The following is a 16,448-nucleotide window of genomic DNA, read 5'->3' on the forward strand; positions in this document are numbered from 1 at the left end:
ATTAGATGTAATAATAAATAATGAAAATAATTATTTGTTAATTTTAAATAATTATTTTTAAAAAATTTAACATTTTCATTTAAAAGAAACTTAATAAATATATTTTATAAAATAACTTTTTTTTAATATTAAATAAGAAAAGATACGTACTAAATAAACATTTTAAATTATAGCTTATAATGCAACTTTTTTCTACCATAATAAAAAAAAGCCTGCCATTTATTCCAAATACAGGTCTTTCTTATGAACATTTAAATTTTGAACACAAAATACAAAAAAATCATTAGTGTAACAAATATTAAACATATGTAGGAAATTAAAATTTTATAAATGTATAATTTTTGACAAAATTTACATAAAATATATAATGGGTTATTACGCCAGCGGCGATACACGAAAAACTATACAGACTTCCGAAGATGAAGGTTATGAAAATCAATCATCCTATACTACAATATCTGTTGAGGTATTAAATCAATTAAATATTAAAGATAAACAGTACTTTATATTTAGAATTTCTCAAAATATTGTAAGTTACTATTATTAGAAATGTGTACTTTTATTTTTTAAAGAATATTCTTATTTTTTAAGTCACCGGCACCACCAATATCCGATGACACTGATCGACCATTTTGGGCTGAAGATGAATTAAGTACTTCTGAATCAAAGCATCAGTTAAACGAGAAACAGAAACGTCGACGTAGCTCGTCTTATCGTAATCGTATCGCTGTACACAGAAGCCGATCTTTACTTTTTCAATCATCAAGTTCTAGTTTAGATTCACTATCTGAACAAATTTCACCTGGAGGTACTTTCTTATTAATATAAATATACATACGTATATTTATTTGTAACAATAAAATTTACATATATTTATTTATTTAAAACAAATAAATTCTATATAATTTTAACATAATTACCATAGTTCATAAACAGGAACGATATACAAGCCGATTCAGTGTAGAACAACCTGGCTACAATAATGTAAAGAAAAAATATAATGTACGTAAGAGAGGAACTTCTTTCTCAAATAACGATAAAATTAATTATACAAGATATAAAACTTTCAATTAAAAATAAACGCAGAAACATCATGCATTTGTAATAAATAAAAAATTTTACCAAAAGTAAATTGTTTAGCACCGCCTTAAGTAATGACATTTTTTTTCAATGTTAAATCAAACTACGGTATATATGTTCATTATTTCCTTTTTTTTTTATTTGTTTGTTTTAAAGAATTTGTCATCACATTTGATTTTCATATTATTATAAATAGAGTTTAAGTGGTTATTAAGTGATTGTAAACAAGAATAATTATAGTACTCGATAAACATATTTGCATCCTGTTACAAATCAAATAAGGATTGTATATATAAAACTATTTTGAAATAGAATTAACGGACAATTAAGAAATTGAACATATTATCAGCTATGTACTTTATAACCAACGATCGAGATAAAAATGAATATAAGAAGCTTGGCAAACTTCGAATTCGTAAGTTATTTTACTAGAATTAACATAAATAATACATATAATAATTTGAAAAATATGCATTTTTATAAATGTCTTTTGCTTAATTTGTTTTTTTATGTGCAATTAATATTGACAAGATATACATGTAACTCTACCGCCATATTACATTTTATCAGGCGCTAAATATTTGAAATTTAAACTTCGAATATACCTAATAGATCAACAACATATGTGTCAATGTTCTTTTTTTAAATTTCAGAAACAACATTACATCCTGCTTTTACTTTAATCTTTTTGGGCTTTTGTATGATATTTTTAATATTATCAGCATGGAATTTCAATAATACATTAAATCGGACAATTACTAGTCATGTATTTTATCTAAATTCAAGACAACCGCTTGTACATACTGTGTCAGACAAATTTTTGTCATTCGGTCTTGATACATCATTACTTCGTGATATGAAAAGTCTCCCAATAAAAGATAATAAATTTATAAATTTAGCTCGACACCTTGCACCAGCTTATGTTCGAATAGGCGGTACATCTGCAGACTGTCTTCATTTTAATCAAGTTGGTCTACTATTATAATATACATATTTGAAGATTAAATACTAATTACTTAAATACCAATTAAATTATATGATATAGACAACACAAATAATATCCGAAGAAGTAATTAGTTTGGTGGACGGCCAAGATATAAGTAATTTTACAATTAACGGGATGGACTTTGAAAATTTATACAAGTTTGCTACAGAATCAAAATTGCGAATGATATTCGACTTGAATGTACTAATTAGAGCTGATAATGGATCTTGGGATGATATTAATGTTAAAAATATAATTTCATTTGCCAAGAATAAAAATATGAAACTAGATTGGCAATTAGGAAATGGTAAGCATTTTATTTATTTTTTTTTTTTAAATATCATATTATTTTATTTTTAAATTTAATCATATTCCTTTTATTTTTAAATAAATTTATAATAAAATTTCAGAACCAAATTCTTTTCATCATGTATTTAACAGAAATGTTAGTGCAATTCAACTTGCACATGATTATCATCAATTAAGGCAGTTATTAAATGAAGTAGGATATAATGAAAGTCTTCTTGTGGGTCCAGAAGTAAATCATGTAGGGGATATAGATCATAAGGGAGAGTATTATGCAAAAACATTTTTAGAAAATGATAAAAATAGTGTAAACTATGTTACTTGGCACCAATATTATCTAAATGGAAGAGAAGCTCAACTAACTGACTTTATAAATATTTCAACTTTTAATTATTTACCAAAACAAATTAAATCTATGCAAGAAGCAATTAAATCATCAGGGGAACTTATTCCTATGTGGTTATGTATGTAACTATCATGTAGTCATATTAATCTATTTTAAATACAGCTTAAGAAGTGAAAAAGATTCTTTTGTAGCAGAAACAAGTACAGCTTATGGTGGAGGGGCTCCAGAATTGTCAGACAGATTTGTGGCTGGATTTTTATGGCTTGATAAATTGGGATATAGTGCCATTGCAGGATTGAATGTTGTTACCAGGCAATCATTATTTGGTGGAAACTATGCTATGATTGGGCCTGATCTTATACCAAATCCTGATTGGTGGGTTAGTGTAATTTTTAAGAAGTTTGTTTCAGAAAAAGTTTTAAGATTATCAACATCTCTTGAATATTTACGATTTTACGCACATTGCACTCCAAAAAAAGCATGGATTGGCAAAGTTTCAGCAATTACAATATATGGAAGTAATCTAGCTAACTTTTCTGTTCCTATTAGTATTCAAGGAATTCCTATATTTCACAGAAATGCTAAAGCTTTTCTATATGTACTTACTTCTGACAGTTTACAATCAAGGTATGTAATAATTATTTTCCATAAAAATAAATTATGTAATGTTTATTTCAATTGTTTTTAGAACAATAAAAGTAAATGGAGAAATATTAAAATTGCAATCTAATGGAAATTTACCATCATTTCAACCTATTGTATTTGAACCTACACAACAAATTACTTTACCATCTTATTCCATGGTATTTATTGTAATACATGGTGCAAAGGTTCCAATATGTTATATATAAATAAATTTATGCTGTATATAAGTAAATTCAATTAAATTATTTTATATTTCCTATACATTAAAAATTTATATTATAGAATCTCACAAAACATTTTACAATCATATTAGTAAAGAAAAATTAATTGAACAATTACAGAGACTATGAGTGTGTATGAATATGCACGTATATATGCAAACTATATTAATTCTATTTGATATATGTATCTTATCATAATTAATAACATCTGGTGTATCATAATACAAAGACTAACTATATAAGATTTCTTTTTATAAACATTGTGCCACTTTCAATCGGCCATTAATATATTACAACATTGTTCCATTATTGAAAGATATTTAAAGTAGCATATTTGCTTATTTATTTGCTATTATACCGTATTATATTCTTTTATAACTATAAAACAAAAAATTTTCTTAGAAATTATACATTACAAATACTACATAAAGACCATACCATATACACAAGAAATATATAAATACTGAAAATAGTACAATGTTAGGTAAATGGAATGATTAAATTCATCATTATATTACAGGAAAATATTATTGCATGAAATTAAAATCAATATTACAATTAAGTGTATTTAGAAAACTAACAGCATTAACCAATTTAAATGTATATTATACATATACAAATTATTGCAACTGAAAATGTATTTGACAACTTATTGTGTTATAAGATACTATGGTATGTATGTACATAATATGTAATATTATTATATATTATTCTTGAGCTGAAATAGTAATTGTTTTTCCTTTGGGATCATCAAATCTATCCATTGTACGTATATCTATAATCATGGTAAGAGCCCAAATCATAATTAAAGCTAATATGGCAGTAACAAATATACCTGCCCAAATTGGAATTGTAGTAAAACCGATACAATCATACGCATCACTAAATACTTTTTCACCATCTTTTGCTAATTTTGTATAAAGTTGTACTTGTAAATTTGTTATATTTAAAATTGTAGAACTATTTTCAAATATAATATTTTGTGAACAATGATAAGAGAAATTAAATGGAAAAACAATTGTTGTATTTGTTGTTAAATTTTTTTCATTGACAGTTGCGTCAGAAAATTGGTAATTAACTGTTTTAAGTGTATAATATCCTGGAGTTTCAACTTCAAACATAAATGCAAGTGATATAGAATTAGGTATATTAAACTTCATTGATAATTTACATGAAAGTGGTGTTTTACCTGAGTCATCAGAAACTGTGGGCTTAAGTGGAAGTTCTATTTCTGTATTGTTTCCAAGCTATCAAATATAACAATTATTATTATCTTTTTTGTTTTACTTTTATTGTAAAGAAAAAAACTTATAATTATGATTACCTTCAACAATAATGGTTTACTAGCATAGAATAACACTCTGTCTGATGCAACAATAAAAGGTTCAGTAGTATTATTTACATAAGTATCCCTTTTTATTCGCTCAGAACGTCTATAACTACAGGCTTTTCCTGTAAGTATAGCTATCAAATTGGGACTAGAATCCTTTATTGTCTTGTACGTTTCTGGAATAACATCTAAATTACTAATTGGCACAATCAGTAATTGCCCATCAGATATAGAATCGACATAATCATTATAGGTTTGATTATATGAAGGTAAGTCTTCAATGGTATTCACTGCTTTTTCAACAGCAGGAAAATAACGTAGAGAATCGCTACTAATAACTTTTTGAAGATGCTAAAAAATTTAAGGAATTGTATTAATATTTAACTCAGTAAGCAAATGAATTTGACTGTATACTATTATAAAATATATTATACTAACCTGTTTGTGTTTCACTAAATCCTCAATACAGAGATTATCTTTTATATAAAGAAGAACTGGAGGTGAATTTTCCAATGTTTTACGCAGGAAAAGATCAAATTCCTCGCTGGTACTCTTTAAAAAGGGATTCACTGCACTTGTTAAATCAGAATTAATTGACCCACCCCATAGCAATACAGGTACTGCATTATCAGCATGTGAGGGTGAAATTTGAAATACGTTTATAAATATAAAAATGAAACAGCAAATATTACAAAATTGTGTCATCATGTTCTTAGACAAACACAATTGGGCGAGTCGAATAGATATCGACACACTGCGTTCGAGCAGAAAGTAACAGAGCACCTGACTAGGCTAGGCTAGAATCATATGACAGACGTCACGTGATAACTTTGTTTCCGGATTTCAAATAAACCTTCATTTCGAATTAAACCAATCAATTTTATGAAATTGTTTATTGAACTGAGTGAAATGTAAAAAATTATTTCGCAGGCATACAAATTTTCGTCGCATTAGATTCCTTCAGTTCAATTCTTCTAGATTTCGTTAACTTTTTAATTCAAAATGGACAAAACTGAAGGAAAGCAAGAAACTGTCATGTATTCGGTTTGTACTCGTGCGGATTTAAGTAACAAACTACGTCATTAATTTATTATTTTAATATTAGCAACTGCAACCATGGTCCACCGTGGGTGTACCACCATGCATGGAACAAATTGCTGGTCCGCCGATACCGATTAGAGTTGGAGAATTCTACAAAACGCCAAAGCCACATTCTTGGCGCCCTACTTTAGGATATGAAATGATCGAAGCATCTCCTCTGTAAGAGTTTTCATTAAATTTCTTATATCTCAGTTTATTTTATTTAGAAATTATCCATTCTCTCATTTGTGATTATCGTAGGCCTGTACAGCCTGTGATAAATTTGCTCGCCAATACATGTTACATGCCAAAAGGAATGGCTACGGAACCGTTGCGATTTCCAAATCTAGTGACTGGTTTTGATAGAAATCCAGCGCATGCAGCACGAGCTGCACTTTTCACAAGATACGGACCGTACGAATGGGTGCAGAATCAACTAAAACTTTACAACGAATCGAATAGCAATAGGAATTTTTCTGAAAACTTACGACAGGATACTGTTCGAGCGATGCGGTAACCGATTGTAATATATTTTTTTTTAAATGATAAACGTCATATTAAACAACAACTAATCTAATTTTAGAGAGGCCAGTGAAAAAGTACAGAACGGCCAAACTGAAACTGGCCGTAAATTAGGAGAACGAATTACGGATACTACATTTTGGAGAAACGAGGTGACTTCAGAATTAGAGAGATTGATAATAGAAAATGCAAAAATGCAAGACTGCCGTCGAAATCTGCAGACTACGATACAAAGTTTAGAAGGTCAATTGCACATAGCGCAGGAATGCTTGTATTATCGCGAAGCTAGGACAGGTTTGCGATATTCATTTCTATAAATCAAAATCTTTTATGGATATTTTTATAAAGTATCTGATAATACTTAAAATGCATAAGTACAGGTGCTGATTTAGTACATGACCAAGCCGAGCATGCTCTTTTGAAAGAGGTGGAAGTAGTCAGAAATTGTGAAAATAAATTAGAACAATTTACGGATAAATGTGTTGATCAGGTAAGTATGAAACTATAATTTCTTGCCAATCACTGCAATCTTTTACTTTATATTTAGCTTACAAATAGTAGAGCAGTCCAAAATCAGCTAGAAATTGATATAAAGAATAAAGAAACTGCACTTGGAATTGATATTACATGTCACCAAATGAACAATTTCAGTCGAGGATTACAATATTACGGTGGTATTGAAAAATATGACCCCAGGTAAGTCCATGTCAATTGTAGTTTATGACCGTAATTTATGTTGTATATCTTAAGTGTCACAGAATCCGAATCATGGGCAGAAGCTTCCAATAACGTAGTAAAAACATCACAAAAGGAGCGAGAAAAATCTAGTCATTTACGAAACGATATAGAAATCGCAATAAATGCAGTTGGACATGAAATGTGGGAAGCATGGGCAGATACAAATGATGCATTAGCCAGAAGAGCTGCAGAAATGCTCGAAGCAAAAGAAAAATTACAAATACATTTACATAAAGTAATTAAAATTGTTTTGAGCTTTAAGTTTTTATTATCTAATTAATATATGTAACTATAGATCCAACAAGAAATCTTTGCAGTTGAAAAAGATTTGCAATTAATACAAAAAGCCATTACAGATAAAAGTTCTGCTCTTAAAGTTGCACATACTCGTTTAGAAAGTAGATCACATCGACCAGCTGCGGAATTGTGTAAAGATTATGCTCAACTCAGGTATAGTTAAGAAATTTATATAGAACTTAATGACAGCAACCTTAAACATTGAATTTTTATTTACACAGAATGATCGAGGAAGTAGAAACAATAAAATCAATGATACATGAAATGAATTTAAAATTACAAAGATTTGAAGCACAACAGCAACAACTTCTACGCACTAGATCTAATTTGGAAACTGATTTAAAATCCAAAATTGATTCATTATTTATTGATAGAGAAAAGTGTATGGGCATACGAAGAAGTTATCCGATAGCGTCAGTTATAAAATTTTGAATCATACATGTATCTAAATATAAATATATCAAAAGAATATTTATTTCTTCTGTTTATTTTTTTTTTTTTATATAATATCATACATACAAAATTCTACTGTTTCGTAAAAATATAGTAAAAATAGTGCTTTACTTTTTTAAGTATATCTTTTTTGTTTATTTATTAACAAAAAAAAATCATTGGTACTAAATCCAATAATACGAAAAATTACTTTTATTAACGAAATAAATCTAATATTTTTGATGTATAATAATATCACATTAATCATCTGATATAGAATTCAGATCTACCACCTAATTATAGATCAGATCTAGGATTTAACTATATATTTGTGCTATGAACTTCAAAACTATTCACGCAGAGTAATAAATTTTTAACTTATTTTTATTTTAATGTACAAAAAAATCAACATGTTCGCTGTCAGTATGTGACATATCATGAAGTCTAACATATATATATATGTTAGACTTCATGATATGTATATATATATTGCATCTAATGTGTTATATTAAAAAAAAAAAAAGAAATCCTGTTGATTAATGTAAAACGTTATATACTACAGTAGCGAACATGTTGAATACTTATTACTTGTAAATCACTATGTACGAAGCTTCTCATAAAGTTATTTATAAAAAATAGTACTTCTAGTTAAAATAATTTTTTTTCGTTTACATTCTCAGTCCATCTGAAAGCTGCTATTGTATCATAGAGTTTCATTATAGCTGATTCTGTATCATATTCGTCTTTCAGATAAAAAATTTTAATATTCTCTTCTGGATGACATTCCAAAACATTCCATTTTTCAAATAATTTCAGAGAATTTTTTATAGACTCAACAGATAAACTTTCATCTATTTCAAAATAAAATTGGTGATTATTTATAAAGCAATATATATATTTAACTGAGCTTGTATATATATCGGAAAATATATTTGCCATTACTTACAATAATTTATTATACCATGATCTATATTCGCTTTTATTTCATTAAAAATTTCACGAATTAAATCTTTCTCAATAAGTGACTGACCTATTAATTTCCTAAGAGAGAAAGCACTAAAAGTATAAACATCAACTAAAGGTTGCAACATTACATGAAAAAATTCCATATGTTTTATAATTTCTGGTGCTAAATTCAACTAGAAAAAATAATTAAATAATAGATTAAAACTCTGTTATTAAAATACATAATTAAACAACTTACTTTGTACTGAATATTTTTAGCCTTATTCTTATTATGATATTCTTCATCTGAACTATCGTCAAAATTTTTTGCATATCTTCTACTCCATAGTTCTTCTTCTAAATAACATTCCTATTAAACAATTTGAATGAATAACTTTTTAATAATGAAATTATTTGCGTCATATATACAATACCTCTTGTAAAATAATAAGTTCTTTATGTGAAAGGTTCACTATAGTATCTACAATAACACATTCTAAATCCTGACATGGTTTGCAGAAAATAAATTCGTATTTAAAAATATCACAAAGCTTAAGTGATTTCTTTATCAAAAGATCTTGAGACACTGTAATGTTGTTTTGAGCAATAGCTACAGGACCATTAATCTTTGATTGTAACTCAGCATACAAAGCAGTTACTGTAAATATAATAAACGAATTAATAAAGTGATAAATTAATTTAATTTAAGATATTAAAGTTTTAAAGTAAGTAAAACAGTATGTTTTCTTACCCACTATGCTATCTATAGCAAAACATGTTACCATTGTATTACTGTAATAAGACAGTTCGATTACATTCGGTAGAGATGACACAGGACGGATTACGGTAACAAAATTTGATTGAATTGGCTGACCATCAGCTGATTCTGTAATTTTTTGATTTTGCAGTTTTATTAAGCCTGGGCCTAAGATATCCAGCTAGAAAAATGAGCCCACATATATATTTTTTTATCTTAACAAAATATTTAATAACATAATTATGTTACTAACAGCATGATTTATAATATCAATACTTTCTCCACAAAATGCAATATTTTTATTACGGCTTTCTAACTCTTGTCTCATTAAGTCAAATGTTTCGATTAACTCGTCCATAGTACAACCATCTCGATGTATATATAAAAGTATGAATGCAACAACGTTGGTTGACATTACTGGTATTGCGTTACTACAATCTAAAAAATACTGTATATTAACACTGAACAAAACAACAAATTAATGTTTTTGAAAATATTTTATTCCTACCATATACAACGTGCCGCGCAAGACTATTAACAAGTTGACGGTATTCTTCTACAACTACATCTGTACCATGTAGCGATGAACTGGATATAGTAGATTTTAAAGGCTTTTCAACAGAAGATATTTTTATTCCATTCAATTTTGATTGATTTTGGAAAGAATTTAACATTTCCTTTTCATGAAATGATAAAATTGTACAATTAAGAAAATGTGAATTTAGCAATAAATGTCACGTGTCATATTAAAAAGCATTTGAATAACTGACCTTAAGCGAAAAGGGTTGACAAAAGTCAACTTTCATAATTCCATGATTTGTTAATAAAGTAGAAAATATGGCTTTCATTGTAGATATAAATGTTTCATTCTTTTTTGGTTCACCTAGCTGCTCTTTAACAAAATTTCCATCAATAATATGTTCATAATTTGGTACAACAGGTACTATCAACGCATCTTCAATAATTCCCTCCATGTATGCATTAAGAACAACACTTAAAATGCCACCTTTTGGCATACACGGTTTACCAGTTCTTGTACGTGTTCCTTCTATAAAGAACTCTATAATATGACCTTCTTCTAATTTTTTCAATATATACGTCTGAAGAACGGCACGGTAAAGAATATCTCTGCGGCCTATAACGGGATCAATTCGACGTTTTATAAAGAATGCACCCAAACCTTGCAAAAGCTTCCTATTTAGTACATAAAATTTAGTTAACAATAATACAGCATTATAATACGACTTATACACATCCAAATTATTGTTCATACCCAAAAAATGGCATTTTTAGATTATCACCAGCTGCAATTAATGGACATTTAATACCATATATTACATGAAGAAAGCTGATTATACAATAATCCATATGACTACGATGTAAAGGAAGTAATATCACAGGAAGACCAGTCTCATTTGCCTTTACTAACATTTCTATTTGAGATGGCAATACTACAACAGATTGCATAAAACATGGTAGCATTATATAAACAATCCATGCTACAATTTTAATGAAAAAATTGTTTGGTTTGCTTTCCATTTGTTGTAATATAGTTTTGGCTCTAATTTCTGCTTTTTCCAAAGCAATCGTTTCACTACAACCCTCATCCTTAATTATTTCACAAGCAACCAATTTAATTGCTTCTTTTAATCTTTCACTTTCTAAGATCTATATAAAATAGAAAAATTATGAATAAAATTTATATAAACAATTGAATAAACTTTTACTTCAGTAAATAGGATTATTCTTTGGTTTATAACTTACTGTTTTTCTTAATTTTGAATAATCATGTTCTTTAAAAGAACAAGTAGATATCGCACGAGGAAATATTCTAGACACTAGCGATCGGCGTGATTCCATTAACAAAATATTTGTACCAAGAGGTGAATATTGTTTGCTGATAGTACTTACTAATGAATTCTATAAGAAATAAAATTAAATGAGAAATATGTACTACATGGTCTATACGAAATATTTTTCCAATATTTTTTGTTTTCAATTATCACGCAATCTTAATAAATTAATTGTATAAATATATAGTATAATGAGTAATTTATAATTTTCGTGATAACTAACATTTAAAATATCGTTTGCAGTAATTTGAAAATATGGAAGATTTTATTCATATGTACTATGTTTATTCAGTTATAACAAAACATGATACAAATAATGAAAACATTCATTGCAACGCAAAAAATAAGATCTAATAAAATTTTACAAAAACTTACTCTAGATGATGGAGTACAATTTTTGCAACAATAGTGTAGGAGCAAAGATTTTTCTCTAATAGAAAGAGTAAATGGTTCAGATTCTTTGATTTCAAATAAAGAATCTTCCCGAACTTTTCTTGCTTGTTCCTTATCTCGCATCCTTCTTTTGTACATCTGTTGTCCAAACTGTCTAAGTTCTAAACCATTAATATTCAATTAAAATACTTTATCTTCTACCCTTAATAACAATTCTTTCATTTAAAACTTTTTACCTCGAATAAAAATCTTACCCTTTATCGAAAATGGGGTGGTATCCGATTCTGGATTTCGTTTTACTTCCGTTCGGCGATTCCATCTTGCATATACTTCTTGCAAACGTGTTGAAACTGTGTCGAGCATACTGTAAACCGTGTTATCATACAAGTATTGTTTGAATATAATACCTTTAGAAAGTATAAAAATATTTTCATTGTCCATGAAATGTATCAAATCTTAATTTACAGCAAATAAAAATCAGTATAACTTTTCAATAGATTCTTATGTTTAATATATTTAAATCTTATGTAGATATTGGGTTTTAATTGAATATTAATTTTACTGTATAAGATAAAATTTTACAGTATATTATTAAATTTCCAGAATTTTATACCTACTAAAGTTATATTGATTATAATTATAGCATAGTTTTTCATGTGACTTATATTAAAATAAAATTTAATACATTTGATGGAAAACATAGAACAAAGTGCGAAGCAACGCAATCAAATATCAGACGACACTGTGGTTTCTTTGAAAAATTATTTAACACAAACGTGCGTAAGTATTTTACTGAATGAAATCAAAGTAAAAATAGCATTATTTATTTTTATGATTAATATGTCGATCATGCATTTTAACAGAGGCAAGCCTGTAAGAGTACATAATTTCACGGAAGTTGGTTTTGAATGCAATCGTGTATTATTTACGCTCCATCTCCGACGCTTTTAACGGTTCGATACAGTCCAATGCAATCGCAACTAACGGATGAGATCTCCTTTTTTCAAATATATCATCTTAAATTCAATATTATATAGTTTTTTGATAGATAATTTAGCGATATATAAACAAAAATATATTAATGATTTATTTGAGATTGATTTATTTACAGAATAAGTAGCGAAAATAATAATTTAAAGGTATTGGTAAATTATCTAACATTTAAGACTTTAATTTATAATAATTTGAGAATTTATAGGTGTTAGTAAATCATCTAACATTTCAGATTAGAAATCATTATAATTCTTATTATTGCAGTAATACGGTAGCTCTCACAATCATAAATCAATATGTTCCAAAGAAGAAAAGCAAGAAAAAATTTACAAGGATGTGAAAACATATATTTTTTAAAAGAAAACTTTCTTTGGAATTTTTTTCACTCATCGAATTATGATATATCTTTTAAAACTGAAGCTATAAAATAAAATTTCGGGGATTTGTTTAATATTTTTCTCGTCATTATTTCTTTCATCGAAATTCTAAAATTTGAAAAAATTAAAATATTTATAACATTATTAAATTATTACTTGATCCTTAATTATGAAATTCTAGCTGAAAAAAGGAAAAAATATCTAAGGATGTTGAAGTTACTATTTAAAAAAAAAATACAAGCTGAAATTTAATATTCGAGCTTTTGTAAGATTTCGAGTTATTTGGAGACAAATTTGCAGCACGAATATTTGAATGTGCCGAATAATTCAAATATTTACGAACTTGAAAGTTGAAAATTTACATTCGAGTAATTGAAAAATTTTCGAGCTGCAAATTTATTTCGAAAAACCTTTACGAGGGCTTAAATATTTCAAGCTGCTCGGAAAATTTCCAGCAGCGTCACAATACTGACATTTTAATATTGTCGTTGGATATAATTTCTTAAAATATTATAATTTATTATCTGATGATCCGTTATTGAAAATTTACAAATTAATTTCTAAAAAGAAGTCCAAAAGAATATTTATTTTTTTTACTTCTATCCATAACATAAAATAAAAAGCGTCGTGGATAAAACAAATTTAAAACAGAAAAACTAATACGTAATTTATCGTCTACAAAACACGAAACAATTTACATCACTCAAGCAAGAGATCCTTGGGCATATGATCTGAATTATATGTATAGCTAACGTATCATGTATCTGTTACGTAAATAATTATTAAATGCTGTGCTTTATGTAAAACAAAATCAATTAAAATTAAGAAATTAGTTCATAGATTTGCAAATAAATGCAAATTACATGTTGATAAATAATTAAGAAGCGAAAAATCATCGAGTAGTAAGTTAATAATAATGTCACTTATCCGTGATATTGCTACGCAATTCTTGTATTGATCAGAGAAGTTACAATTCTGATTGTCACTACAATAACAATAATAATAATGATAATTTGATTGTTTGTATTTATAAATTCTTTTTTTAACTAATCAAGTACAACCTTAAAAACATTTCATTCATATATATAATTGCCAAAATCAGCAACAATAAGACAAAAAATTCAAAAATCTGCACATAATCACAATAAGAAATAGGTATTTACATTTATAATGATTATATAACAATAAACGACTGATTCTCTTTCTCTTCAGAAATTAAGCACAAATATATATCAGTCTTCTGATTTACTTTATCGAAGCATAGTTTTTATATTTACTATCACTTACTATAATATTATGTACTATGTACTTTACTAATTTTACTGATGAGAAAATTACTATTACTAATAAAATTGTAAATAATGAACATTTTGCAATTCTGTTTTTAAATTGAAAATATTGAGAAAAAATAACTCTATATATTATCGCGAAAATATAGTTCTAATAATCTCAAAAAAATGAATCTTTATCTAGAATTTTTTTTTATTCTCGTAGAAGCATGTTTTATTAAAATTTATCTTATATACATCACCATTAAATTACGAACTTTTATGTAATGTATAATATGTACTTAATTTTCGTAATCTACTTATCATTCAAATGTCAAATTTACAAATTTTAAAATAGTATCTAAAATATTATGATCAGAGGCATGAATTCGAATCTTAATATGTAAAATATCATGGTACGAATATTTCAGCAGCAATGATGGAAAAATTCCAAAATGGTAAAAGATTAAATGTGATTAAATTAAATGGCCTCTCGCCATCAGACACATGATTGAATATATAAACGTACATTAATTGATTATTTCATTAATTATAATAAAATATATAATTGTGATGTTAATAAATACTAATTACATCTAACAAATACTGGATAACATTTATTGCTATATTAAATTAATTCCAAAAATTACTAAAACAAACTAAAATTTTCTAGGAAAGAAAAGAACAGCAATAAGATTTATTAGATTAATCGTTTTAATCTAAATTTTATTCAGCCGATAGATCTTTCTACCGGGTTTCGACTTGATCGTTAGATTTGCGTGTCTAGTTTTGCACGAACAAACACGGAAGAAAATAATTTGCAAGATGAAACAGTTCCGTAGCGTGCATGTCAGTGACAAAGGGAATACGTTACCTGAAGTTGAAGAAGTAGAAAAGAACTCCGAAGAAAAAGAAAATTTCAATAAGACCACCCATTTCCGTGTGGAAGAAGGCCGCACGGCTTTTTTTTCACCGAAAGAAGAAAACAATGCGAGAGTTCTCGTTTGGTCTCTATTCGTAAGAGCGAAGAGGATCAACTGTTCGTTTTCATGACTTTGTCACCTATTTCGTTTGGTCACGGATGTTAGCAATCGTGCAAACTCTGATCCAACAAGTTAATTACCACAGATCACTTCATCAAGATCTATCAAAATTCGACTAATTCAATAATTTATTATTTTAGCGTCGTTCGTGCTCGTTGCGCCTCTGTCGCGATCCTCTGTTGATCTCCTTTCTAGAACTTTTGTCAAGCCTTTAATACCAGAAGCAGCGTACATGAAAAAACTGTACTCCTGCCGCGGCAAACGCCGATTTTCTACTGCAACACGTTAAGTAACCACGGGCAACAACGAGGACAGTTCACTGACTCGCTTAGCTAACGATGCAGCACGTCAAGATGTTCGATGTATTATAACAACAAAAACATGTTCCTTAAGGTTAAATATCAACACTCAATGTTGTACACGATTTTATATCATTTGAAGTAAGAAAAATCGACACTTTTATACTAACTATGAACAACTTCAAATCTCTTCGTAATTGAAGATCAATATGACAATCATTCGTCAGAGTTTGTCTTCTCCTTTTTGTTTCTCATGCTTGGAAATGCAAATATTGTATTTTAGTGAATTAATAGATTAATACTGTTTTGATTTATTTTCCATTTGCGACAATGAATGCGTACATATACATACGAATACGTATTTAGCTTTTTAGTATGATGAACTATTCGCTATTAAGCTTCTTTATATTTTGGATTTACATGAGGATGATTAACTGATCGGTAAAGAAAAGAGAAATAACGAGTTTTACAAGAGGTGATCTGAAACGAACATTACTCCACATCTCACACCATCATTGCATTCTATGTAAAAGAATTG

General features: G+C 27.7%; 4 protein-coding genes across 6 annotated transcripts; 2 read left to right on the forward strand and 2 right to left on the reverse strand.

The window, feature by feature from the left end:
* The first annotated feature begins 719 nt into the window (after positions 1–719).
* LOC122532798 (heparanase-like) lies at positions 720–3,589 on the forward strand. Of its 2 annotated transcripts, none has more exons than XM_043661890.1 (7): positions 720–808; positions 1,393–1,495; positions 1,734–2,047; positions 2,126–2,372; positions 2,476–2,835; positions 2,909–3,344; positions 3,406–3,589. In XM_043661890.1, exons 2-7 carry the CDS (start codon positions 1,432–1,434, stop codon positions 3,566–3,568), a joined length of 1,584 nt encoding a protein of 527 aa, XP_043517825.1. In that variant the 5' UTR covers positions 720–808; positions 1,393–1,431; the 3' UTR covers positions 3,569–3,589. The 2 variants fall into 2 exon arrangements, with proteins under 2 accessions (XP_043517825.1, XP_043517824.1); XM_043661889.1 differs by lacking the exon at positions 720–808 and adding an exon at positions 926–1,002.
* Positions 3,372–5,732, reverse strand: LOC122532801. Its single transcript, XM_043661895.1, has 3 exons — positions 5,352–5,732; positions 4,908–5,264; positions 3,372–4,830 (listed from the first exon to the last, which is right to left on the reverse strand). The coding sequence occupies exons 1-3, from the start codon at positions 5,619–5,621 to the stop codon at positions 4,291–4,293; spliced, it is 1,167 nt and encodes a 388-aa protein (XP_043517830.1). The 5' UTR covers positions 5,622–5,732; the 3' UTR covers positions 3,372–4,290.
* A 50-nt stretch (positions 5,733–5,782) lies between these two features.
* On the forward strand, positions 5,783–8,490 carry LOC122532809 (tektin-3-like). Its single transcript, XM_043661913.1, has 9 exons — positions 5,783–5,957; positions 6,019–6,173; positions 6,255–6,506; positions 6,577–6,809; positions 6,896–7,005; positions 7,063–7,211; positions 7,266–7,488; positions 7,549–7,703; positions 7,772–8,490. The coding sequence occupies exons 1-9, from the start codon at positions 5,916–5,918 to the stop codon at positions 7,980–7,982; spliced, it is 1,530 nt and encodes a 509-aa protein (XP_043517848.1). The 5' UTR covers positions 5,783–5,915; the 3' UTR covers positions 7,983–8,490.
* LOC122532795 (glycerol-3-phosphate acyltransferase 1, mitochondrial) lies at positions 8,370–16,040 on the reverse strand. Of its 2 annotated transcripts, XM_043661885.1 has the most exons (13): positions 15,443–16,039; positions 12,185–12,294; positions 11,913–12,091; positions 11,449–11,604; positions 10,958–11,352; positions 10,455–10,878; positions 10,193–10,361; positions 9,938–10,122; positions 9,679–9,865; positions 9,362–9,585; positions 9,187–9,297; positions 8,929–9,121; positions 8,370–8,833 (listed from the first exon to the last, which is right to left on the reverse strand). In XM_043661885.1, exons 1-13 carry the CDS (start codon positions 15,502–15,504, stop codon positions 8,631–8,633), a joined length of 2,598 nt encoding a protein of 865 aa, XP_043517820.1. In that variant the 5' UTR covers positions 15,505–16,039; the 3' UTR covers positions 8,370–8,630. The 2 variants fall into 2 exon arrangements, with proteins under 2 accessions (XP_043517820.1, XP_043517821.1); XM_043661886.1 differs by lacking the exon at positions 8,370–8,833 and having other exon boundaries at positions 9,187–9,284; positions 15,443–16,040.
* Between the last annotated feature and the right edge of the window lie 408 nt (positions 16,041–16,448).

The sequence above is a fragment of the Frieseomelitta varia genome, unplaced genomic scaffold, assembly GCF_011392965.1.
Source record: "Frieseomelitta varia isolate USP_RPSP 00005682 unplaced genomic scaffold, Fvar_1.2 scaffold_475, whole genome shotgun sequence".
Classification (NCBI taxonomy): Eukaryota; Metazoa; Arthropoda; class Insecta; order Hymenoptera; family Apidae; genus Frieseomelitta; species Frieseomelitta varia.

Excerpts from the sequence above, each read along its gene's own strand:
- LOC122532795 (XM_043661885.1), bottom strand. The coding sequence starts at position 15,504 with ATGGGTGGTCTTATTGAAATTTTCTTTTTCTTCGGAGTTCTTTTCTAC. Across the intron at positions 9,866-9,937 it reads TTGATATTATAAATCATGCT|CTGGATATCTTAGGCCCAGG; the intron begins GTTAGTAACATA and ends TCATTTTTCTAG. Across the intron at positions 9,298-9,361 it reads AACTTATTATTTTACAAGAG|GAATGTTATTTAGAAGAAGA; the intron begins GTATTGTATATA and ends ATTGTTTAATAG.
- LOC122532798 (XM_043661890.1), top strand. The coding sequence starts at position 1,432 with ATGTACTTTATAACCAACGATCGAGATAAAAATGAATATAAGAAGCTT. Across the intron at positions 2,373-2,475 it reads AGATTGGCAATTAGGAAATG|AACCAAATTCTTTTCATCAT; the intron begins GTAAGCATTTTA and ends ATAAAATTTCAG. Across the intron at positions 2,836-2,908 it reads ACTTATTCCTATGTGGTTAT|CAGAAACAAGTACAGCTTAT; the intron begins GTATGTAACTAT and ends ATTCTTTTGTAG.
- LOC122532801 (XM_043661895.1), bottom strand. The coding sequence starts at position 5,621 with ATGATGACACAATTTTGTAATATTTGCTGTTTCATTTTTATATTTATA. Across the intron at positions 5,265-5,351 it reads ATTTAGTGAAACACAAACAG|CATCTTCAAAAAGTTATTAG; the intron begins GTTAGTATAATA and ends TAAATTTTTTAG. Across the intron at positions 4,831-4,907 it reads GTAAACCATTATTGTTGAAG|CTTGGAAACAATACAGAAAT; the intron begins GTAATCATAATT and ends TATATTTGATAG.
- LOC122532809 (XM_043661913.1), top strand. The coding sequence starts at position 5,916 with ATGGACAAAACTGAAGGAAAGCAAGAAACTGTCATGTATTCG. Across the intron at positions 6,810-6,895 it reads TTATCGCGAAGCTAGGACAG|GTGCTGATTTAGTACATGAC; the intron begins GTTTGCGATATT and ends GCATAAGTACAG. Across the intron at positions 7,704-7,771 it reads AAAGATTATGCTCAACTCAG|AATGATCGAGGAAGTAGAAA; the intron begins GTATAGTTAAGA and ends TTATTTACACAG.